Genomic DNA, 26647 nt, shown 5'->3' on the forward strand with positions numbered 1-26647 from the left:
AGCCAGTAGGAGATGCCGACAAAGTTGCGAAAATTTTAGGCGGACTTCCAGCAAAATTTGATCCATTTATAACTTCGTGGGATTCATATGCCGAAGATAAACAGACATTTGACAATCTAACGGCACGACTTCTGAGGGAAGTACAGCGTTTAGCGGAGACTCAGGAAATGACAACAGCTCTAGTTGCAGTTAAGGTCAGTAAACCAAAATTAGCCAACAAGACTTCTTTAATAAAAAAAACTGACCAAAGCTTGAAGTCAGTAAATAAGCGTAATCTTAAATGCTATTACTGTCACAAATAGAACACTTTAAGTCTGAATGTTGAAAATTGCAAATCAAACATAATACAGATATCAATAAGAATTTCGAGCATCAAGCTTTATGCGCAGAATTGAAAAATATCTCAGCTTTCAGTTGTGAAAAAGAATGGTTAGCAGACAGCGCTGCGTCAAAGCATATGACATTTCATAGAAAGTTTACATCATTTAAATCTGTTCAGACAACTGTTCCAATTTAAATTGGAGACAATTTATTTGTTCATGCAGAAGGAATAGGATCTATCGATGTTATGTCGCTGGTTAATGGAAAATGCTCGCAAATATTCTAATGTACCATAATTCAAGATAAATTTATTTTCAGTGGGAGCGGAACGTAACAAGCAAAAAACTTAAGATTACTTCGACGACGAAAAAATGGAATTTAAACTTAGTAGCAGCAGATATCAAAATGACAAATCAATGCTACAAGATGCTTTTCAAACTCTCAAAAATGGAACAAGTCAATCTTGCTTCATTGAATGCTTGATATACTCTGGTACAAGAGACTAGACCACATAAATTTTTCAGCTTTAAAAAGGCCGACGATGGTTTAATCCTTGATTAAAACTAAAGAGTATTGATATATCTTTTTTGCAAGTCATGTCAATATGGGAAAAGTTGTAGGAAGCCATTTAAATCAAATCTATGTTCAAGATTTCAAGAGAATTCATTGATATAGATCAAAGCGGAAAAATGCCAGTACCTTTTTTCGGAGGGGCAAACTATTATATTGTCTTTAGGATGACTGCAGTTCGTGCCGTTTTGTGTATTTTCTCAAAACCAAAAGCGATGTTTTTTCTGTATTTCTAGAATTTCAACAATTAATAGAAAGGCAAAACAAAACAAACAGATAACAAGATTAAAATTATATGAAATGACAACGGAACGGAATATATCAATCAACAATTCAAAGATTATTGTAAGGATAAAGGAATAACACGAAACTACAAGTTCATACACGCTAGAACAAAATGGTCAAATTGAACGTGATAATAGATCGATTGCCGAAAATGCTCGAACAATGTTGTTCTAAATTCAGATCTACTGTAGGAAATGTGGGCAGAGGCTGTTAACTTCGCAATATAAATCGACGGCCATGCAATGCGAATAATAAAACTCCATACAAAAAATTAGTTCAATAAAATACCATCTCTGCAGCATCTGAGAAAACTTGATTGCATAACGTATGTGCACACTTCAAAACAATTTTGTTTAAAATGGAACAGCAAATAAAAAAAATTGATTATGGTGAGTTATAATGGACAGCTCCAGTTATAGACTCTCCAACCCACATAGTCAATAATTTTTCGTGATGTAACATTCAAGGATTCAACAAAGTTAAGTATAAAAGTTGAGCAAAATTATGCTAGTTTCAAGCCTGATACACTAAGTATCAACAATGCATTAAAATTACAACAACCCATTGACTCAAAAGAGGAATTTGAAGATGCAATAGAGAATAAGGAATAACATGCAAGGAAATACTTTGGAAAATACGTCGACATACAATTCAACGACCAGCTCATTTCTGAGATCCAAATTACATCGCTTGCTCAGTTATCTTAATTGAACCACAATCATTTGAAGAAGGCAATGGCATGCGAGGAAGTATCACAATGGCTCCAAGCCATCAAGGAAGAAATGATCTCTCTAAAGAAAAATAAAACTTAGGATCTTGTGATCATTACTCTATAATCACAAGTTAGCTGTAAATGAGTCTATTGAATAAAGCAAAAGGCTCAGTTGATCGATTTAAAATTAGATTATGTGCCAAGGGATACTCATAAACGGCTAGCATTGACTATCAGAAGATCTTTTGGCCTATCAATACGATTCGATCAGAATTCTTTTGGCGCTGTTATACGTGACTTGAAAACAAAATAATTCGACATCAAAATTACGAGCAAGTCAATAAATTTTTAGAAAAACGTAGTAAAACACATTTTTTTTTATCAATTCATTTTTATTTCTCAACATAGTCTCCTTTCAGCTCAATACACTTGATCCAACGATTCTCCATTTTTCAAGCCGTCCGAATAATATGATTTGTCCAACCCTTCAAAATAAGCCTCTGTTTCGGCGATGAACTGCTCTCTGATGGTGAATCTCTTTCCTCCGAACCATTTCTTCAGGTTTCTCAGGTTTGAAAACAGGATAGTCGCAGGGGGCTAAATCTGGCGAATATGCTGGATGGGAAAGCAATTCGTAGCGGAATTTATTGAATTTGGCCGGGCACGTGTGAATCCATGCATTATTTTGATGGAAGAGCACTTTCTTCTTCGCCAAATGGGGACATTTTTTCTTTAAAATGTTGTTGAAACGATTCAATAAGACTGTGTAGCAATCGTCATTGATCGTTTGTTTCGACGGAAGGTAATCGATATGAATTATATCGCGTGCATCCCAAAAAATTGTGGTCATCACCTTTCCAGCCGACTTCACGATCTTCGCTTTCTTCGGAGCTGGTTCACTCGGTGAAGTCCATTATTTTGACTGTTCCTTCGTCGGGTGTAATAGAAGTAATGGATTCATATTTCGTCCACAATGAGCAAACGCGACATCCATCTTGCCGATAGCTTTTTCATATCCAATTGTTTGTGCAAAATTGAAATCACTGTGCCATGTGATATGCCTGTAGCCTCAACAAAGCTCGCGCACTTTCACTCGTCGATCAGTCAAAACAATATCGTGGACTTTATCGATTTCTGGCGTAGCAACCTCAATTGGACGTCCCGAACAAGATGCATCACATGTGGATGTGCGATCACGTTTAAATTCATTCACCCAATTGTATTTAGTCGCAAACGCTGGTGCAGATGTGCTATGAACATTATCCAACGATTTTGATTTCTTTCAACGTTAAATCTTTCATATGTAGGTGTTTGATCACTACAAGAACTCGTTTTTTTCTATTTTGCAAAAAATATAAAGATTGTTCCTTTTAATCGTCTACAGAAATGAAACTACGCGATGAATTCCGCTCAAAATTTGACAGTAATCAGCTGAAAGATGCTACTTGTCAAAAAGTAATGTGACATGACACTGCGAAGTGCCCTCTGACAAATTTTCTAAGAACTTATTGATTTACCCTCGTACTTTCCTCAATGGAGATTTAGATGAAAAAGTATTCATGGAACCCCAAAGGATTTGTTTCGAAAAATTCAAATCAAGTCTGGAAGTTATGGAAAAGTATCTATGGTCTCAAACAATCATCACGATGATGGAATGAAAAATTCATATCATTTCTCACGATGTTTCGTTTCAAATAATTAAACGCTGATAAATGCGTTTTTCACTAAAAAATCGTCAACTTGGATGTCTACTTATTGTTAGCGTTATATGTAGATGATGGACTTTTTCTCTGTAAACCATCCACCATTCTGGAAAGAATATTGTCAGAACTTGGATCTATCTTCGATATTACTATTGGAGACGGCAATTATTAGGTGTAGTAAAAAGAAATTCATTATTTTTCCAATAGATGGCTTTAATAATCTGTATAAACGCATAGACGAGATACAGATTACTAAAGGTCCTTCTATTGGAAAAATAATGGATTTCTTTTTACTATACCTAATACTTCTGCGGATTGGAGATCGAAAGGAGAGAAGAAAATTCGTATAAGTCAACAAAATTACATCTGTCGCTTGATTCAGAAATTTAAAATGGAAGATTCGAAATCAAGTTCCTTTTTTTGTAAGCCTGGAGTTTCTTTCAATAATGGACAAAATCCTATTGATGTCAATGAGAAGCAAAAAATGAATACCAAACCATATCGCGAAGCAATTGGGAGTCTAATGTTCGCCGCCATAGTATCTCGGCCTGATATCATGTTTGCCGTAGGTCAGATGAGCAGATTCCTTAATAATCGCTGGTTAGAATATTGAGCTGCTGTTAAAAGAATTTTTAAATATCTTCAGAGCACCAGTGATATAGATATTTTTTATAAAACAAACGTTAAGTTGGTTGTTCATTCAGATGCTGATTTCGCTGGGGACGGAGATACATGTAGATCTTACCGACTATGTAAGCATATTGAGAAATGATCCTGTGACCTGACACATTTCACAGAAGTGCGTTACTAGATCCACGACAGAGATTGAGTATGTCGTAGCTTCAAATGCAGTGCCTGAGATTGTATGGCTACGTAACATCCTTCAAGAAATCGGCATAAGCGTAACGAAACTAACCAAATTCTACGTTTATAATCAAAGCGTTATTCACTTAATTAAAAATTCTGAACATCACAAACGAACAAAACATATTGATGTAAAGTATCATTTTATTTATAAAAAAATCGATGATAATACTCTAGCAGTTTATTATGTTCAAAATCAACTAGCAGATTTTCTAACAAAAGCCATATAGGATAAATTTATGAGTACACACTCGAGCTGCATTATTTCTACTACTAAACAAAATTCAATAAAACAAGAGCGTTGATTTAAATAGATTAAAAATATTTTTGGAGTAGATATAGTAGATATATGCCGATTCTAACCCAACTATGTATTAGTGCATGTACGTATACGAAGTGTATGCGTGCGTGCGTGCGTGCGTGCGTGCGTGCGTGCGTCCCCCTTCTCAACGTCTGTGAGGCGCTTCCTCCTTTCTGACACCCTCACACACATACACACACACACACACACACACGCGCGCGCGCGCGCGAGATGACTTTTATCATACTATATCATCCCGTCTTCCCATTTCGTGGTTATAAGCACTCAGCCAGGAAGCGGAATATTTTTCAGATTTTGTCAAGAAGTTCCACGACATGGGACATGTAAAAATGTAATGAGAGAGAAAAGCTCCTTTTCTCAACACTATCACTTCCTTCGTGATAAATTTCTTTCCAACGATAAATCCTCAAATTCTGTTAAATCTTGCATCACAAGATCAACTGCAATTGGTGATAAACGGAGATCCCATAGGAACGCCAAAAGATTATTTATAAAACCCATCGTTAAAGCAAAAATAAGTGGAATCAAGTATCAAGATAATAGCTTTAAAGGATAGCTTTCTTCCTTTGGTAATGAAATGTTGTTATCTATATATTGTCATCACCTATCAATACTTTTTACTATCAAATCGATCAAATGGGACATTAATGAACAGAGAAACAACGTCTAGAGACACTAAGAAAGAGTCATCCGATAGAGTTACCTTAGATAATTCTTTTATAAGTTGAAAACTATTTTTAACAAAATTATTAGGTTTATTTAAATTCTTATTTAATATTTTATGTAAAGATGAAGCCAAGTTGTGTAATGGACTACCTATGGAAGACACAATAATTCGTAACGGATAACCTTGCTTATGAATCTTGGGTAATCCATAAATTCTTGGTAATTTTAGTACTATTGCATTTAAAAAATTAAAGATAGATTGAGAAATTAAGTCATGACCTTTCCATATTTTTAACAATGTTTTTAGGTTTTTTAACAATTTGTTAACTAGATTGCGTTCTATTAAAATGTATGTACTGTTGTCGGAAAGTAAAACGCTAACATTTTATTCTCATAATAAGACTTGTCAGTATCAAGAACTATGACTACATTCCCTTTGTCAGCACAAGTTAAAATTAATTATGGGATCTCAATGTCCAGGAACTTGCTGCCGATGTCAATGCATATTTCCTCATCAAGATACAAGGCATGTAGCGAGGTTTCGAAAATGTACTGGAATATTTAAGAAAATGCGCTGTGAAAAAAAAGAAAACACATAAATAGATCTTACAAAAATACATAATAAGCAAATATTTTATAAAATTAAATAAACTTACTGTCTCTTACAGGCCTCATCCTGTTGAATTGGAACGTAATAATTCATGGCTTGAGATATTTTATTTCCTCGGAGAACTTATAATTCGCAATAGCTGTCTGAAGCTCTCTGAACGATTGATGCGGTAACATTGTCCGGAGCTCTTCTTTGAAACAATGTGTTCCCTTCCACATTTTTTTTACACAACTTAAAATGTAGGAGATTTTTTTATATACATTATATACATTTGAAGAACAGTTGCGATGTGGTCGAAGGATACCAAATAGATACATATTACAAGAATGCACTCTAATGATATCGAATCTTTTTTATCTAAGAGATCGGCACCAACGACAATAAAGTCTGTCTGTTCCTATTCTCTTTTCAAAAATGAATTTTGGGAAAAGAAATCAAAACATATTTAAAAAGCAATCTTATACTTTATTTTTTTAATTTGATACATTTTTTCCTGGCATTGCGACTATCAGTTGTATATTTTTTTAAACGCATTCAGTATTGCACAATTCTTAACATGTTTTCCACATCGTATAGTATGTATTAGTAATATCCAGATTACGTAAAAGAATCTGTATCTTCGTAATCAGCATCCCGGATCTCAATGTCGTCGCTATTGAGTATATCAGCCAATCATTCTCTTCGTTTTTTAAATCCTTTAAAAATATACGAGAACCTTATTGTCATTATTCTCTTCCACACCAATTACAGCCATTGCAATCAGGCGTTTCACCATGTTGTACGGAATCCTGTCTTTCCATTGCAATCCATGATGACAAGTCAGGAAGCGCAGTCCTTTTCGGATTTTATCAAGAAATTCCATGGCATGGGACATGTAAAAATGTTATGAGAGAATAATTCCGTTTCTAAACACCGTCACTTCCTTCACGATAAATTTCCTTCCAACGATAAATTCTTGTACAGTCAATCAAATTAGGCATGCATTAAAAAACGTGTTTTCCTTATGTCATCGTGTTTAGCGATATTTCAAAGAGATTTTAAATCAATTCCAGAAATGACGCACATATTGCTTTGTTATTGAATATTGTCACGCTTACTGAATGTAGACACAAAATGAAGATTTACTACAATATTGTTACATTAAGTATTCTTTAAATTAATGCTTTATAAATACGTAAGCTATATGATGTAATTTTTTATTAATGCAAAAACAGTTATACCATGACATTTCTCAACGCGATCTGAGTTTCTTTTACTTAATTCGAAGAATTTGTTACGTTTATATTTTAACATTAATAAATTTTACATTAAATATATTACAGATATGATACACCTTCAAATCGTAATAAAAAAAAATGTAATTCTAAATATATGAGTAGATATAAAAATATTAAAATGAATAATATAATGTTTTAGTGTTATCGTGCAAACGTTCGTTACCAAAATCTAAGTTATCGTGAAGAATTCATTACTCATGTAACTTTAATGTTAAAAACGTTATGAATTCTTTTTAAAGGTATAAGAGACCAACATTGTTGGCTAAACTGTTAAAAAATAAATACATTATTTCTTCGAACGCTCTTGCACGATCTTTGTTCACTGCTATAATACCAAATCATTGTTTAATAACGACAACCATTTATTGTTATAAAATGGAATTAAAATTAAATTGCTGCAAAATATAGTTCTGTCTCATTGTTGTGATTAATAACAAACTTTTTACAAATACAACGATAAATTTGTAACATTAGCTATACAGTTTTTAAATTTATTTCAAATAATTATAAGATTATGCGTTTTGTTACCTCCGTGTCCAGATCCATTTTTGGAAATGCCAACGTTTCATGAACCTTGCAATCTACTTCATCTGGGCGAGGAACAGCCTGATACTGAGCTGTTTTTCCGTTTCTTTTTTATATTATGCTATTTGTTGGAGTGGGGGGAAAGAAGAGAAGTATGCGTGCGTGCGTGCGTGCGTGCATTACTAAGCATATTTTCAGTTGCTAAATTAAAATTATTGCCGAGTCATATTATTAAAAAATCATATAAAACATATCATATAAAATAATCATATAAAAATATCTATTTAATAAAATCATGTTCAAAAGAAGAAAAGAAAAGAGAGCGCAACGGGAGGAAGAGAAAGCGCAAATAATAAGTATAGGACTGCAACCCGTGGAAGAGAGAGAACTGCATCCTACAATGGGTGGGAGAAAAAGGATAATAGGTTAGAGAGAAAGAGAGAAGGAACGAAACTCTCTTTCTCCTCCAAACACGGACCCCCGAACGCGCTTTCCCCTTCTCAACGTCTGTGAGGCACTTCTCCCTCCCTAACTCCCTCACACACACCCATACACATCATATGCGTATACACATTAACACATAGTGAATTAGAACCGGCATATTATATCTACTATTTGGAGCTTGTTATATTAAGTTTTAGTTAGTATTTTTACATTTCAAATTAGTCACTATTTTTAGTCAGATTTTATTTTATATTAACTTTTGTCTAAGAGAAAGGATGGCAATATACTGTTGGCTTAATATATATATATATATATATATATATATATATATATATATATACTATATATATATATACACATATATACATTTTTTGTTTTTGCGTTTTCTTTTTGCTATTATATATATGTTTCGAAAAAAGCGTCACAATTAATTGTATTGATTAAATAAAAGGCTATTAATATTAACGAAAATGATCTTTTGTTTTAGACTAAATAACAGACAAAATTGCGTGTGTACAATTTATCGCTATGTTTACAGTTTCATTAAACGGATATTGCAATTAATATCTTTGACGCTTTTTGAGAGGGCTATGACAATAAAGATTATTCAAAGGAATAGCTTCACACAAAATAATCAAGAATATAATTTTAGATTCAAACGGGAAAGGAACCGGAAGAAAAATCATTAATTATACAGATTAAGGGACATCGCACCGATGACCTTGACCTTAACATATGTTGTCAAGGTCATAATTCTGAGTAACCTTCAGAAGATTTTAGTTGATGGTCACTGTTTATTAAAAAGTTATGAACAAAAAACTTTGAAAAACATGTGTATTTTAGTAACTGTTTTTTAAAAAATTATGAACAATAGGAGTTTAATATAATTTCTACCTATTTAAAACAATCTTGAAATGAGAAAGAATAATAAATATTAACTGAAATATTAACATCGATGTAAAAGGATATGATTTGATGATAATATTCGTCATACATATTTTGTTTACTTCTATCGACAGTCAAGCTTTCGTTGATATTTAGTAGTATTGTGATCACCGATAACACATCATGCGTCTGTACGAGTTTTTGGTACGATAATACTGCTTTTATTGAATGTTTAATTGCAAAAGGTATCTTTAAAGATGAAGTAGATTGTCTAAAATGTAAATCAAAAGTAAAACTCTCGCGAGATTTTGCTAATTTGAAATATTACTGCCATGCCGTGTATTATAAACAAATTCGTAACAAGAAAAGACACAAAATGTAGTTATAATTTTAAAATCAATGTCATGACTCTGAAAAATTTTCAATAGGTTTTAAATCGCTTCCACCTCCCACTTTTACTCCCCCTTTCCCCTGCAAAGGGACGCACGACTCTCACTTCCGACTTTCACCCCCCCCTCCTCCTCCCTCCTTCAGGAGCGCACGACTCTCACCTCCGATTTTCTTATCTCTTTATAGAGAGGGGGGGGGATGAGAGTCGTGCGCCCTTTTGCAGGAGAAGAGGGGAGTGAAAGTCGCTTCGTGTGAAAGTCAAAACCTATGTAGAATAGTGTTTGGTATTGCATATATAGCAGAAATAATACTTATCTTTTGAACTTCTTTGTTCATAACTTTTTAATAAACAGTAACTGCCAACTAAAACCTTCTGAAGGTCACTCAAGATTATAATCTTGACAACATATGTCAAGATCAAGGTCATCGACACAGTGTCTCATAATCTGTAATTACCGAAAAATCTGAAACAGAGAAGGAATGTTAAAAATTCAAAAAAATTTGAGAAAAATTCATACTTTTTGAGACTAAATTTTTGCGAAGGGAAATAGAGAAATTGTTAGCAGTGCAATGTAGTAGGAATAATAGGCGGGTTCTAACTCAGGTCCTCTGAGGGGAGCGCGGGGCGCGGGGATACTCATAGGCGCGAGGGAGTAGGCGCGGGGAGTACTGCTAGACGCGGGGAAGGGAGGGGAGGCTCTGGAAGTCCCAGCGCTATCGATGTTTATGTGCCGGTGCTATCGATGTTACTGATGTGTCGCCATGTGCGGTGTCACGTATTATTGGAACCGCCGCCACCCATCATCGCAGACGCCGCCACCCCCGCCGCAGGCACCAGTGCCACCACCACCGCCGCGTCCCCAAATTAAAAAAAAATGATAGCCGTCGTTTTTCTGTAAAACAAAAGCGTTACATTAGCATGTAACATATAAGAAGAGAAATTCACATATAAATTTATGATACTTACAATTCCAGTCTTCCGGCTCCGGATCAGGCTCGTACGGTCGGAGACCAAATAATTCTGCTAGGAAGAAATCCCTTTCTTCCCACATGTCTATTTGATTCTCCCGGTCGCATTCTCTTTTGTTTCTTTTTATTCGCCAAGTGGCTATGTTAATGAAGCCTCTGATTTGAATAAAAGATGGAGATACAGGCTGAAAAAAAATGAACAAAATGAATTTAAAAGGAAAAAAGAAAAAAATAGAAAATAAATCTATTTGTTATACTTACTGAGGGGATAATTTGCACCCCCACCTCATCCCGTAATTGTAGCCGGACTTGCGGCTCGTTGTCGACCATAAAGTACTGAAAAGTAAAAAGATGCAAAATCACTAAAATGAAGCGCAAAAATCACTAAAATGTTTGATAAAAAACAACTTACTCCTTCCATGGGATACTCGTATCTAATTCGAATTAGATCTTGCAAGTTGCTCATCGTTGAAAAATAATCTAAAAAAAATTGACAAAAAAATTTTTTTAAAAAATTCACAATATTATCACTTAATAAATAATAAACATATTCTACTATTTAGCGTAAATAGTAGAATACTTTTACACTTTGGGGAAAAAAAAATCACTCACGTTATATATTATCACGTTAAAACTTTCACTCACATGCAAATTTAGCAAAAGACTGACGCTGAAAATCGTTCTTCGGTGTGGTGTGGTGTGGTCATGTACTATTGGGACCGTCGCCGCCACAAACCCCCCGCGTCCATCCTAAAGTGCTGTGGTGTCATATACTATTGGGACCGCAGCCTCCGCAGACCCCGCGTCCCAAAAAAAAAAATGCGTTTCAGGCAGTCACTGCGGAGTCCATTCCTAAATGCGTAGCAATATTATAACGCGAACAAGAAATATTAAAGAAAAAAAGGAAGAAAAAAAAACCTATATAATAAAAAAAATTCTTATCTTTTCCACACCCTCTCCCTCTCCGTCCTCCTCCTCATCCTCCGCTGAATTCTTAGTCCTCTTCCTCTTCCTCTTCTTCTTCCTCCACCGTCTTCTCATCCTTCTCTTCTTCCTCCACCGCCTTTTCCTCCTCCTCTTCTTCCTCCTCTTATTCCTCCTCCTCTTCCTCCTCCTCCTCATCTTCCACTGAATTCTTATTCCTCTTCCTCTTCGTCCAAACCCTCATCGAAATTGTAGATGAGACAATTGAACACAATTCTATTAATGCTTACTCGCTTGAGATCGTCCGCCTCATCAGCAACCTCGATAAGGCGATAGAACAGTTCTAATTCATCTACGCCTATTCGAGTGAGATCAATTATAATATTATCATGAATCTCCTCTAAGAAATAGGAGGGGGCCCCCTTTTCTTTTTTTTTCCCCTTCCCTTTCCATTTTTTCCCCATTTCTTTTCTTTCATTTCCTTCTCCACACCCTCATCGTTTTTGGGAAAAAGAGGTATTGAGGCAATTTTAAACCCCCGCAACCCAAAAAATTCGCCCCCTTCGGCTTTTCAATGACCGATGGAACAGTTCAATGATATAGTGAGTTTTTTAATGATATCACTCGGGACCCCTCCTTGAGAAAGGGAGGGGAGGAGGGGAGGAAAAAACGCCCCCCCTCTTTATTTTTTTCCCCCTTTTTTTTTTCACTTTTTTTTGTTTTTTTTCCTTTCTTTCCCCCTTCCCCCCCCTTTACGAGTTTTTTCGATGGGGGTTTTTGAAAAAAAATTATGATCCAATCCCTGTATCACCCCCCTGGCAAGGGGTGAAAACACTCCAAATTATTTATTTATTTGGGAGATCAACGGTTTATTTCAAACCTTAAGAAAGAGGGGAGGGGAGGGAGGGGGAGGCAGTTTCTAAATTTTTTTGGGGTTTTTTGCTGTTTAACGCAAAAAAAAAATATCTTTCATTAATCACAAAAAAGGAAAAAATATTTTTCTTAACACTAAAAAGTGATTTTTTTCCCCTTTGGGGGGGGAAAAAAAAATTTCACCCCGTTTTAAAGTCTCGCGCGGGGAAATTAAAGCAGAAAAAGAGAGTTGGAATCGTTTTTCGTTTTTGAAAAGCGACCTCCCTAGGTTATAGGGGAGGGAGGCATTTGTAAAAAAAACACTTTAGCAAAGGGCCCCCGTACAAAAGTTATCGCTATAGCGCGCGGAAAGGTAAATGGGGGGAGGATAGAGGGGGAAAAAAAAGGGAAATTTAAAAAAAATTTTAAAAAATTTTTTGAAAAAAAAAAATTTTTTATTCAATTTTAAACTCTTTTCTTTTTTAGTAAAAAAAAAAAAAGAAAAGCCCAACGACGGGTGTTTTTTAAAAAATCCTATGGGTTTTTATTTTTTGGGAAACGCGAGGGGGAAAAGGAATCGGTAAAATTGACTCAACCGTATCGACGAGGGGTTAATTTTCAAAATTTTTACTCGAACTTTTCGTAAAAAAAAAACAAAAGCGTAGCTTTTTCGGTTATCATAGTGGGACGAAAAATTTTGAGATACGAGGTAGCATCGTTCAGCATGAAACCCGCGGGGGGGTTAAGGGGCCAACACTTATAAATTGTCTTAAAATTTTTTTGAAAATTTGAAAACATTCCATCGCTGCTCGTAGAAATTTTCCCCTTTTCGGGGGAAAAGGGGGGATTTCATGCCCGATGATCCCGGGGGGCCTCCAAAAAATCGGTGGACAACGTGTTCCTTTTCCCAAAAAAATTTTAAGCCCGTACTTAAGACAACGTTCCCCAATAAACGATCTTACGTCCCCGTGTGTATAAAAATATAAAAAATTTAAAAAAAAAAAAGTTTTTTTGCAAAGAATTTTTAAAACCATTTTACGCAGTTCTTCCGTTTTCGGGGTTTTTGGGGTTTTTCGGGCTTGTCCCTTTTTCAATCGCGTACAAGCGAGATCGCAAGACAATTGCCCCGGGGAAATTGCGATATATAAAATCTAGCATCGAGAGGGAAATTCCCCCTTTTTCAAAAATTAAAAACCCCTTTTGAACATTTTTTATCGAGTCTTTCTAGGGTTACGCTCAAACTGAAGTTACGATTGAATGAAAAAAAAAAATTTAAAAATTTTTATGCAAAACATGCATATATGTTGTCGAGTACTTTTGATCGGAACGTCGCGACACGTTTTAAAAGTTTTTTTTTTTTATGTATTTTTTTTTGTCACAAAATTTTTAAAAAACTTTAAAAAGTTTTACATAGTACCCACGTACAACGTAAACGTTTATAATACTTAAAAAAAAATACAAGTCCCACCCAGATTAATATTTTTTCATACGTTTATACTACAAAGGAAGGGAAAAGAAACCCTAAAAAACTTTAAAAGTTTTTATTTTTAAAAAATTTTTTTGAACCCAATTTTTATATTTTCAAACTTTTTTGGAACGCGCAATTTTAAACATGTTTTCCCCCAAATTTTAAAAAATTGAAATTAGATTAGATTAAAAAATTTTCCCGTTTTCGTAAAACCCGTCCAAGGCCTCGTTTACAGGGTTTTGGTCCCCTCAAAAAGAAAAATCGCAACCCGTTGTTTCGCGATTTTGCCCGTTGTCCCTTATACACGACAGCAACTTTCAAATACACCCCTCGAATTAGACTTTTTTTCTTTTTTCGGGATCGCCCGTCCCCTTTCAATCCATGGTGAAAGCAATAACCCCGGGGGCGAAAAACCTGGGGATCTTGTCAAAAATTTATGCAGGGGGTCGTAAAAAGTAAGGGGAAAAGGGGCCCTGTTTTTAAAACCGGTATTTTTTATGAAAAATTTTTTTTTAAACGGAACCCCTTTGGGGCACGAACGGGGGGACGGCAGGCGAGGGAAAACGGGGTCGATTGCGGTGTTTTCACTTCGAGATTTTATGGTCGAGGGCTCAGGGTTTTTTCGGGACAACAGTTCAATGGATTTACTAAAAACCCCGCGGTCGTGTATGAGGGACAATGGGGTGTTGATTTTGGGGGGACATCCTTTTTCATTCAAATTTAAAACGCACGCCCCCGAGCCACCTGACTGATTCGTTTGTCGAGAGCAATCGTGATCCCCGAAAGCCCCTTACGAAAAAAAATGTTTAAAAGGGGAAAATCGGCTCGGAACCGATTTCCCTAGTGCCCCTTTCAAAAAAAGCGCGTAAAATTTTGTACCCGAATGGCAATCTTTTTTTTCAAAAAACCAGATCAAGTAAAACGTTGGAAAAATTCGAATTTTGAAATTTTTGCATGGTTAATTTTAGGCCCAACGACTACATCCTCGGACATTTTTTTTTGCCCCGTTTGATAGCGAAAAAACGTTTGCGCGGTTTCCCCGGGGAGTACCCCTGGGAGGGCCCCCCCAAAAACTTTGGGTTTTGCTCTGCAAGAGGGGAAAATTGTACAAAACCCAAAAGCAAAAACCCCTGTTTGATATGTCGCTCTAAAAACGGCAGCATCGACGGGATTAAACTCGTCAATAACACAAAGGGCATTCGCCACTGTATTGAATAATTCGAGCTGGGGTTACCCGGTTCCCCCGGGCCCAATTTTTTTTCGGGGCCCCGTATAAAAAACAACTCTGAGGGGGTTTTAATCCCCACGGTTTTAATCTTCGCAAAATCCCAAAAGAAATTTAGGGGGTTTTTACCAGAAAAAAATTACCCGGCGCAGTAGTCTGCGAATCCCCCGGGGAAATTCGTAAAAATCACGCTTCTGTGGGATGACATTTACATATTTTTTGAACGTGTATTTTACCCCATTCTATTACGATCAATCCCCACCTTTGGGTCTTTCGAATTCTCAAATAGAACGCGACACAATTTTGGGCCATCCCCAAATGAGCATCCGGACGGGCTTTTTTCGTAGTTTCCCTGACATATAAAAAAGTTTGTACGGCAGTGTATAAGATTTTTTGCTGTTGGGATTTATTTCGTCGTTTAAAAACCCAAAACGTGGTGTTGGGAAGGGTTTTGGGGGGGGGTTAAAATCTAAAAAGGGATCAAAAGGTCGGTTTTTTTAAATGTTTAAGATACATCATCTAAAATATTGCGCACCGAACCCCAAAATTTTTTAAAAATTTAACGTTCGTGCTTGAGTTTTTTTCCCCCGTGAGCGGGATGAGGCGAGCGATCGAGCTGTGGGTCACCAAACTTGTAAAGGTACGTTATCCCCGGGCGCGCTGTTTTTTTCGAGGGGGTTTTCACGCTCACTTTTTTTCTGTCCCGCGAAAGTGCAATCTAATGGGGACCTTCTCGAAAATCGAGAAAAATTCGTCCTTTTGACGACGAGGCTTTAAATCTGTAGCTCCGTGGTGAGGGGCGGTAAAGTTTTGCGTCGGCCTCTGAATCTAATCGGCCCCAAGCCGGGGGAAATTTGTATCGGTGCAGTTTGCCGTCCCGTAGAAACCGCGGCACGTTGTAGGGGAAAAAGTTTTTTTTTATTTTTTTTGATCGACACGCCGATTCGTGAAACCTCGCGGCTGGTACCCCGCTTCGACGGCCCCCCCGCACCCCCAATGTTTTGGATTAAAAAAGTTTTTCTGTACGCACATCAAATAAAAATTTTTTTTTGTAGTTTGCGCGGAGCTAATCGAGTATTCTAAACTCATCTTTAATAAGGTTTTTGGTATTTCCCCCCAAATACATCAACGTTTAAAAGGCGTCGCGGGGCGGAGTTTTCGAAAAATCGCGCTTTTAAAAAATTTCTTTTAATTGCACTTGGAAAAAAACCCCCCGGGAAATTTTGTATTCCCCGTGTTTTTTGGTGAAATAAAATTGTTTTTGTTTCGTTCACGTCGGTATCGTTTTGGATAAGTCTCAAAAACCCCCAAAAACCGAGTCGTAACCCCGTCATTCAAATCATGGGGGGGGAAAAAAATTCGCGGGGGGCGGGCTTTTTCCGCTCAGCGAAAGGGCTTTCAAACATGATGAAAAAAGCGTTCGAAAATACAGTTTTTCCACCCCTGGGTCTTTTTTTTAAAAATTACGGCGACGTTTGAAAAAAACCGCAGACAATCGCCCGAAAAAAATTTGATCGTACTTTTTGTAAGGCGTGCGATTGACTCTATCCCCTTTTCGCTTTTGAAAATTCCCCCCATTTCCTTAGGCGGCGAAGATTAAAAAAAAGCAAAAAATGACGCGTTTTTTCCCCTTTCGGTACGTCCCCGGGGGTTCCCCAGCCCCGTGGGCATCGCCCAGTTTCACGCCCCGTTTTCGTTTGGGGCGCCCCGTCGTCGGTAACGCGTTACGCATGAAAAGTAAAAAGTATGGTACAGAAGTCTCGCGGTCGTTCAATTGTACTTGGTAGTTGCCCCGGGGCATTTTATTTTTTTTGGGCCCTTTTTTTTTTTTTTGCAGCCCCCCCCCCATGTTTATAGCCGGTACCCCCCCGGTCATATTTGGGGGGGAGCGAGATACAGCCGCACCCTGTTCCTCGCCGTTTGGGGACGTGGGGGCCCAAAGTGACGTCGCGCGGTTGCTTTTTCCCCCTTTTCCCACGCTGGTTGCCGCCAAAAAAAGGAGATTTGCCCCCAAAATTGGTGGGAAAGGGGAACAAACCCCCCTCTTTCGCCGCGGAAGTACCCGCTTTTTTCGTTTTTTTTTCCGTTTTCTTTTGGTTTCATGCCCATGCCGATTTTTGGGTTTTGGGGCTTTCGTCCGCCCAGCGGCAGCTGGGCGGCTTCTCGCTAAAACCCAACCCGCGAGAGGGCCCCAAGCGTTTATCGGCAAACCCCTTTTCCCCCGGGTTATGGGGGGAGACGTTGTTTTGGAATATTTGGGGTTTTTTTTGGGCCCCGCCGCGTCCAGCGGTTTTTTTGGCCCCCGTCATTTTGGGTTTAAAAGGGTTTCAAAGGGCGGGGCCCCGGGGCCGCATAAGGGGGGTTGTAACTCGAAAGGAAGCGGTTTTTCGCTCGTTTTTGGCAGACTCCCCCGGGGCCGACGCCGAATTCGCTAAAACCTTATTCGGGAGGGCCGCGTTGCGCCCTTTTCCCCGGGGTTTTGGGGTTGTGCAGCGACGATAAGTTCGAACCCCCGGGAATTCCCTTTTAACGTCCCCCGGGAAACTTGCCCCCGAGGTTCGATGTTTTTACCGTACGGGGGAAGAGTACGATTGGTAATATTGTAACTGCCGGGCCAAACTCGAATACGGAAGGGGACAACGCGAGACCCATTTTTTATGCGCGATTGCGGATTTGGACCTTTAAATAACGTTTGAGAGGCGAAATCTTTAGTGTGGGCATAAAAAAACGTGCGAAAAACCCCTGACGTTTAAAGGCCCCACAAACTGTGAGTGAAACGCAAATGAGGGAGGAAAGGGGGAAGCGTAAGCAGGGGGAAATGCGGGACTTCGCGCGAAATTCGGGGCCCCCTGGGAATTGTAGTAAAAAAAAAGTTTTTAATTTTGCTCGAGGTCCAAATGGCGATTTTTGAAACGTGTAAGTTACTCAAAAATCATTGAACACCCAAAAATATCATATCTCAAAAATTTATTTCATCTTCGATAAAAGGGGTCTTTTTTTTTTAAAATAGGAACTTTCCCCCCAAAAAGGGGGGGCCCCCAAAAATTTATTTTTTTTTTGGGACGTGGCATGCGACAAAAGGGGTGCGGTGAGAGAATTTTTTTCGAGGGCGCCACGGAACGTGGGTTCTACTTTTTCAGCGTCGCGGGATACAAAACATTGATACGGACAGCAAAACCGCTGTTCCTTTTTTAAATAGGATTTACAACTTGAAAACTTTAAAAAAAGAAAAAGTGAAACCACATGTCTACGAAAATTTTTTCACTTTGGGTTGGCATGATTTTGGGGAAAAAAAAAATATGGATTTTAGAAAGGGGGAAAAGGGGTATTTGCGCTTAAAAACGGGGGGAACAAAAAGGGTTTTTAACGAGCGCAAAAGCCCGGACTAAGTGTTGTTGATATTTTGCAGAGGAACATGGCTAATTTTCCCGCGAGCGTGAAAAAATGGGGAGAGAGATCGAAAAGGGACGGGGCGGTCGAAGAAGAAACATCCCCCCTCTGAAAACCGGTAGAATGAGGAAGAAAGGAAAGGGGCAGACTTTTTTTAAACCTTTATATCAAACCCCCTGCAAAAAAACGTTAACACCCCCCGGTGCCCGGGAAAGAGACAGTCGCGCGACGAGACGCAGGTCGGGCCCAAACGGAGAGGAAGGAAGAAAAGGGGGGAGGGGGGAAAAAAAGGAGGAAAGAGGGGAGATGTTTGAGCGTTCCGCGATTTGGATAAAACCCCCCTTTATCGATCGCACGAAATGTAAAACCGAAACCCCACTCGGTACAGATGTTTCCAACGTAAAACGGTTTGGTAAAGTTTTTGAAAGGGACGACTCGTAGCCCAAAAAAGGGGCAAAATCAGTTGCAAAAGTGGAAAAGGCGAGAGGCGTTTTAAACCGGCTTGGGTCCGTGGGGGAAAGTACGCGGGCTGCCGAGGGGGGGCGCGGGAAAAGAAAAGGGGTATAGATTAGTATACGGGTTTACTACAAAGGAGGGGGAGTTTGGCAAAAAAAGTTTTACGTGGGTGATGTGAAAATAAAAAACGGGGCGGGACGTACGCCGGTTCAACCCTCTTTACGAGTAATTTTTAGAGGGAATTTTCCCCCCCCATCTCCTTTAAAAAAAGAAAATAGAACAAAAAAGAGCGTGCTTGGGGGCGAAGGGACAAACACAAGATTTTCGAGGCCGATTTTTGGAAAGGGGATCAAGTACAAAAAGTAATCGCGCCGTTTTAAAAACGTCCCCCCAAAAAAAGAAGAAAGAAATTTGGAAAGGGATTACCTAAGCAATGAATTAAAGACAATTTTTTTTTTTCGATCGATTTGGCACGGGCACCCAAAAGATGGGGGGTCGTTACATTTCTCACCTTCGCACCCCCCGGGGGGAACAAAGCTCAAAAGTGTGCGATTACGAAGAATTCGCGAAGCCCGGGGTTTTTTTTAAAAATTTAAAAAAGGGGGCGAAAAAAACGGGGCAGCGAGGGCGTAGCGAGGAAAAAAAAATTTGGTTTTTGATTCAGTGAATAGAAAAGAAATCCAGCGGGAAAAAAGAAAAAAAAAGTCGGAGGACGTCCCACTCGTCGAGGAATGCCGCTTTGGGGGGAAGAAATTTTCCCCGAAGACCCCGGCATAGTTGGGATCGCGAATTTTTGGGGGGGGTATTGGGTTTAGATGCTCCGTACTGATTTCAACAGAGGCCAAAAACTATTTCCCCCCCCCGATGTTTTGAGCAAAAAAAGCGTGGGCCCCTACGTTTAAGGAAGGGTGAAGCGAGAGGGGGATTTTTGGGGGATAAAAATTTTTGCAAGGGAAGGTCCTAAAAAAATTTTAAAAGGGGGGGGGGAAGGAGTTTTTCAAAAGTTTTGGGGGGCAGAAAAACTTGAAAAAACCCACGTTAAAAAAATATTCCCCGTATTTGAAAATTTTTAAAAAGGGTAGCGAGCGGTTTTTTCGTCGCTTAAAAAGGGGAAGGGGGAAGGGGTTTTCACTCAAAAGGAATTACAAAGGATCGACGAGCGGGCCCCGTCTCTAAGATTACAAGCGCGAAGCATGCACATCGGCAGCGCCCCCCAACGTAACTCCCCCCGGGGGGCCGAAAGGGGGGTTTTGGGCTGGTGACAGCGTGAAAAAAACGTGGTCCAGCAAAAAATTTTTAAATGAGCGATTCGGGAAAGGGAGCAAGTAAAAAAAAGATTTTTTTGGGGAAAAAGGGTACACCAAATTGGAAAAAGAGGGGGTTTTTTTCGTAAAGTGCAGGTACCAATCCCCTAACCATTTTCGAAGACTATTTTACGGAAATCCATCCTGGGGCGTTCTACGGGACGAGTTTTTTTCGCGTACTCATCCGACGGGGATTCGTGGAGGGAAAATTGCGCAGGAAGGGAGAAAAAGGGTTTGTCAAGTGGCTGGGGTTGATGGTCGCAAAATTTTGGTACCAAAACCCGATTTATAAAATTTTTTTTTCGCAATTTTTTTTACATGGAAAAAAAAAAAAAATCAATATAAGTATAAAAAAAATAAGTATTTAAACGTTTTTTTTTTTTAATTTTTTTTCATATCACTTTGTTTTTTGGGGGATAAAAAATTTTATAATTTTTTGGGGAAAAAATTTGGGAGGGGGGGAAAATGATAAAAAACTAAAAAAAGATATAGAAATTTTAAACGAAATTTAAAAAATTTAAAAAAAAGCGGGTGGTATTAATGAAAGTAAATAACGTAAAACATAAAAAAAAAATATGTATAAATAAAAAAAAGGTAAAGTTTAAAAGTAAATAATAGAAAAAAAATTTGATTACAAAGGGCCCCCAGTCCCCCTGGGAAGTCCGTCGGCCCGGGACGAGTTGTTTTGTGTAGGGGAATAGAGCGTTTTGATTGGAATTGACCCCGTGTAATTTTGCGTTACACGATTCGGGAGTCATTTCAATCTTTCGTTTAAAATCGGAAATGCGAACTTACGTTTGCGGTTTCGACGTTAATCTTTTGCCCCTTTTTTTTTTAAGCCTTTTGATCCCCCTCGCCGGAATCTTGTTTTAAAACCAAAAATTTTTTTTATTAAACCGTTTTTTTTCCCCCTTTTTTTGGCCGAGTACTTTTTTTTTCCGAAGGGGATATCGGGACAGTTACTGCCGGAAAATGCCCGGTCGAATTAGCGAAAACGTTTCATGTTCGAAAAAATTGTCGCATTTATTTGTAAAAAGACTATCCCCCTCGGTTGGGCAGGGTCTGCATTTGTCGGATTTATCGGGGAAAGTACTCGTGATGAAATTGTACAAAAAAAGACTTTCGATTTTGTCAAAATATGCACATACCACGGGAATCGGTTTTTTGGGAATTTTTTTCCCGGTTTTTGGGTTGACGGCAACAAAATTTTTCCCAAAAAACGCGGGCTGTGAAAATTCGGTTTCGCGCAGGGCCCCGCGCGTACCCCGTCCTTTGTTTTTTTAATTTTTTATCAAAAGTAGTTTCGCAAATTTCCATAGTTTTCCGAATACTGCGTTTTTTCCCTTTGTTTAAAAAATTTTTTCCACGTGAAACCTGGCAATGTATAGTAATGCGCGGGATCGAGACAGTAACTTGCGATGCAGCTATTGCGGAAATTTTCGAAAATGTCTGCTAATAACAAGACATCAGTTTTCAAGTACAGATCACTGTACTCGCCGAGCGTTCGAATGGAGAATCGCTTCCAGATGTTCGCGGCGTGAGCGTAATCGCTCTCGGATAGTGTATCGCCTGTCAACGAACTGAAAAATAATTCGTGCGGTGGTAAGCGCGTGTCCTGCAATTTTTCGACACAATCAATGTACTCGTACGGAAAGACACCTTTTCGTGTGAGTAATTCAAATTCTTCATCCGATAATGTTGGAAATTCGGAACGTACAATTTTTAATTTATCTTTATCGAGATACGACGCCAATTTATCAAGGCTTGCATTTAAAAATTTGAAAGAATCAATGAATCTTAATTTTATGCAATTTTTCTGAAAATTCTTTTCATTTGCGTCTTTGGTGCTATCGACATGTTTAGTGAATGAAATATATTTTTCTTTAGTTATCTACACGTAGTATACCTACACGTCCATCGTACGCGGCAGCAATTTCCTTAATTATAAAATGTGCGTCGTAGCCCGATAAATTGTGAAAAACGATCGGAATATAAAATGAATTTTTATAATTTAAATTACAATTCGAATTCGCTGGACCACGATATCTACCGGTGAGATGACAATGATCGCGGACCCTCGTATCGTCCGGCGCGAACGGTTTCTCACAAATATGACAACGCGTCGCGCTACGGTATGCCTCCAATTGTTCTTTCAATAACGTTTCCATGGGTACGTTGGCGGATACTATATTTTTCACTAGATGCGCCAAATCGTTGAGTTGTCGCGCGAACCACGCTATACAATCTTCATCGCGATGGAAGTGATACGACGATAACGCGTCATCGTACGCACATCGCACGTAGTAGCCTATGCTAAACGCGTCATGCTGTTGATACGCGTACGATGATGCGTCTTCCTTGTCAGATTTCGTCTTGCGTAAGACGCATTCCAGATCGGCGTAGACGATGAACGGCACTCGTTCTCGATTGTTATAATTGTCGAATTCGAGCCACCTGTCGTCCTCGCTTGGCAGTCGGATAGCGGAGTCGTTCATCTTCTCGCAGTCCATTATGTGCGACTGCAATTTTTCGTTGGCACTGAAATAGTGCAAGCATCTGAAAAAAGAAAAAATTATAACTATTATCATATTTTATTAGTAAGATGGAAAATTATAATAATTTTTTTTTTTCATGTATACTTACCGATCGCAGAAAAATTTCCTGTTCTTTTTCCCGCTAATCTGCGAGCTCACGAGACGGGATAGGTTTTTTATCCACGCAAAAGGTCCAACACCGTTGCTTGGATCTTGCACGTACAACACGTTGACGTGTTTCTTCTTCTTTTCATTGGTGAGTCGCAGAGGAAGAATCTGTTTATTCTCGATGCCGTACACGTTGATCGACACCGCGTTTAACCGTTTAAATTTATAAATATCTTTTAAAGTCACTGGAAACTCAATGTTTGCGAGATTCAGTACTGTCGTATAATGCGGATACGACGATTCCCGATCCATATTCTTTTCAGCCGGATACAGCGCGGCGACCACCGACCACGCGAAGCACGCATTGTCCGTTGAACGCACACTGATCACCGCTCGTTTCGTCGCTATTTCTCGTGGCACTTTGATGTGACATCCCGCGTGCATTGGATTATGCTTATTCACATTCACTATCAAATTGAGGATTCGCGACAATGCCCATCCGCTGTTACGTTCCTGGAATTCTTCGAGCGATGCTAGGATAGGCTCGATGACACGCTGCTCATACCACTCGCGCAAATCGGTGTATCGGTATATCTCGTTGTTCTTTGTAATTATGCTCTTATGAGCACATTTATCCTTCGTCGCGAACTCACTATTGAATGCGGTGTTCACTTTTACGCTACCGTGTCTTTCTACAGCGTCTCGTACACTATTTCTCTCGCGTCTTCCAAAAACCGCCGCGGCTCAATGTGATTAGAGTTTATCACAGCTCTTGTCGATATACGGCTTTCAAACGCGGCGTCGATCTCTCGCCAGACGAGAGATCTTTCGTCGCGTACTCGCCACTCGCGTACTCGCCACTCGCGTACTCGCCACCAACGTGCACGAAACGTCGCTTCAATTCCAACTTTGCACCCGCGAGTCGCGCGATTCTCGTCACCGCAGATTGTCTGTATCCAGTGGTGAGACGCGGACGCTTGGCACGACAAAGTTCTTCGAGCTGCTCGATGCATTCGTCGCATCGTTGCAGCCATGAGAAACACTCCACCAGAGTAGCGACCTGGCTGCACTGTTCCAACAGTTCGCGTTCTACTCGCTCGTAGTTTTCCATGTTTTTTTTTAATGTGTGCAAAGTGGACACATGCTGCATGAGAATATAATGTACAAAGGTAGTCTGCAATTGGTGCACGACCAGCCGTCTAGCCTACCGAAAGAACCGGTCTCATGCACCCTGACGTGATATATTCCTCCATCGTTAATGTCAGCTATACGAATCATGCATGATGTGCATACGGTTAAAGAACCATCCGTTGTATAATAATTGTGGATCACACAGTGCTTAGTACGGGCATTCAATGTACGAATTTCTGGAGACGACACGAATTTTTCTACGCGATCCATTTCATACTCGCTCATATCACTAGTACATCCACTATCGTCGGACAGTATTTCTTCGTCGGACGACTCTTGGTTCATTATATTCTCAAAGTCTATTTCCACTTCATCAAACACTTCGTCTCTAATATTCGCGAACTGTTCCTCATCCACATTTCTAATATATTCTGCTACGTCGACTCTGTTCTCAATGTTACCGATATTCTCGAACTCTACATCGTCCATTATGTCCTCAAATTCTATTTCCAATGCTTCAAATAACTTGTCTGCATTTACATCATCCATGTCCTCAACGTCTGCATGATATCAGCCATACTTTTCACATTACACTTATTGCGATTCGGTAATTTTTAAAAACGTCAACTAAGATGCCGCGCGCTTATGACCCATTATATATTCTACTTGCGACTTCTTTGTCCCTTTGTCTATCCTCCCTATTGAGTTGCAGCATCGGTGATGTGTCACCGATCTCTTCTTACAAAAATGTCGTTATCAGTTTCTCTCTTAACGCATAGCGATGTGTTACCTGATCTCACGGTTCTTCCTAGATAAATATCATTATCAACGTTTCTGACCTTGAAAGAAAGAATTGTGAGAACGCAGTATGATTTCATTATCATCATCTATCCCTCATTGAAGGCGCTTTATGTAGCAGCCGATACATCGATGATGTGCCACCGATCTTCTAGACAAACCACGTTATAGTGGACGCATTTTTTGGGGTGAGTGTTGGGGTGGTGGTGGTGATCTCGCAACGCATTTTTTTTTGTTTTTTGGGATAGACGCGGGGTCCGCGGCGACAGTTCGAAACGCACTTAGGGTGGACGCGGGGTCCGCGGCGGCGGCAGCATCTACGGTGATGGGTGGCGGCGGTCCCAATAATACGTGACACCGCACATGGCGACACATCAGTAAACATCGATAGCACCGGGACGTAAACATCGATAGCGCCGGGACTTCCAGCGCCTTCCCTCCCTTCCCCGCGTCTACCAGTACTCCCCGCGCCTACTCCCCCGCGCCTATGAGTATCCCCGCGCCCCGCGCTCCCCTCAGAGGACCTGAGTTAGAACCCGCCTATTATTCCTACTCAATGTCGAAAGATATTTTCGATCAGAGTGTCCTTTGTTTATTGAAGGAATCTCGGGTAAAAGTCCAATTTCACAATTCACGTTAAACTCTTAACCAAGGTTCAATTTGTTTCTCCAATTTTTTTTTCCAATTCTAGAATTGGAAAAAGACAATGAGATAAGTTGAATCTTGATTAAGAGTTGTGAAACTAAGCCTTAATCAAACTTAACAGGATGGAAGCGAAAATATTGCTTTAAAATTAATAAGAAAATAGAAAAATTAATTTGCATTAATTTTATTTGCGAATTAGTTTCGTCGGAAGATTTTGGGAATAAGATTTGACTCGTAGGGGGGAGGGAGGGGAAGAGAGAAAAGGGGAGAGGGGGGGAGAGAGAGGAAAAGAGAAGAAGTGGAGCGAATATTAACAGAATATAATATAGGTTTAATATCAATATAGAAAAGGATTTATTTAATATTCTCAAATAAGCTACACTAATATAAAATATGAAATAGAATATAAATCGTGTTTGTATTATATATATGTCGGATGTATAAGATCGCGATATATGTGTGTAAAGTATACGTGTATCAATCGATAATAACAAAAGTACTAATCTGCAGTACTAATCTGCAGGTGACGCACACAGATTTTGAGTTTGTGGCGTGATCGGATCGCGGTCCGCGGAAACGAGTGCGACTACACTAGATGGTACTAATTCGCCGAGCGCGATGAAGTCAGACGTTGTGCGGCTCTGATAAAACGTGGTATCACGGCAGGCATGTGTATACAGTTCAGAATACGAGCGCATGGAATAATGTAACTCGAATTCGTGCGAATGCACAGGCGTGCAGGTTGCAGGGTGCAGTAGCTAAGCTGCTCCTGCGCTAATAATACATGGCAGCGGCTACTGAGAACGCTCGGTAGAGACGGAGAACACTCAACTCCTGTTTTCTAGTCAAAGTCTGTAGAAACATATGCTGCTACCGAGAACGCTCGATCGAGACAGTGAATGTTCTATCTTGTTTTTCTCTCTGATAGGAAAACGAGTCAGACTCGCCGATTGCTGAGAATATTCAGCGGAGACAGAATACGCTCTACTTTCTTTTCTCACTATTAGTAGAATCTGGATCAGATTTTTGGAGATTTGGAGTGCTCTGGAAAAGGATCAGATTAGACCTTTTTATCACGCGATCGTGTCTTTTATTTCTCGGCGTTGGATTATTTTCCGATAGCCGGTTTTCCCCCACGATGCACGCGAACCAGTTTTCGCACGATAATATGCTCGATGGTATTTGACGCGATTCAGATATTTTCGGAGCGAAGTTTATTTCGAACCTTCTATATATAATAGAACAGAGTTGGTAAAGACTAATGTTTTT

The 26647-nt window shown here is 39.2% G+C and overlaps 2 protein-coding genes and 1 pseudogene across 4 annotated transcripts in view; 1 reads left to right on the forward strand and 2 right to left on the reverse strand.

Annotated features, from left to right (window-relative positions):
- LOC105146070 (uncharacterized) overlaps positions 1-26647 on the forward strand; it is a 184457-nt gene that overhangs the window by 150572 nt on the left and 7238 nt on the right. The window lies entirely within an intron of this gene.
- LOC147910782 (uncharacterized) lies at positions 21823-22803 on the reverse strand. The gene has a single exon (XM_087411500.1). The coding sequence runs from the start codon at positions 22748-22750 to the stop codon at positions 22046-22048; it is 705 nt and encodes a 234-aa protein (XP_087267626.1). The 5' UTR covers positions 22751-22803; the 3' UTR covers positions 21823-22045.
- LOC147910783 (uncharacterized) lies at positions 22802-25604 on the reverse strand (annotated as a pseudogene).

Source organism: Acromyrmex echinatior, chromosome 1, assembly GCF_024713525.1.
Source record: "Acromyrmex echinatior isolate Ae372 chromosome 1, ASM2471352v2, whole genome shotgun sequence".
Lineage (NCBI taxonomy): Eukaryota > Metazoa > Arthropoda > Insecta > Hymenoptera > Formicidae > Acromyrmex > Acromyrmex echinatior.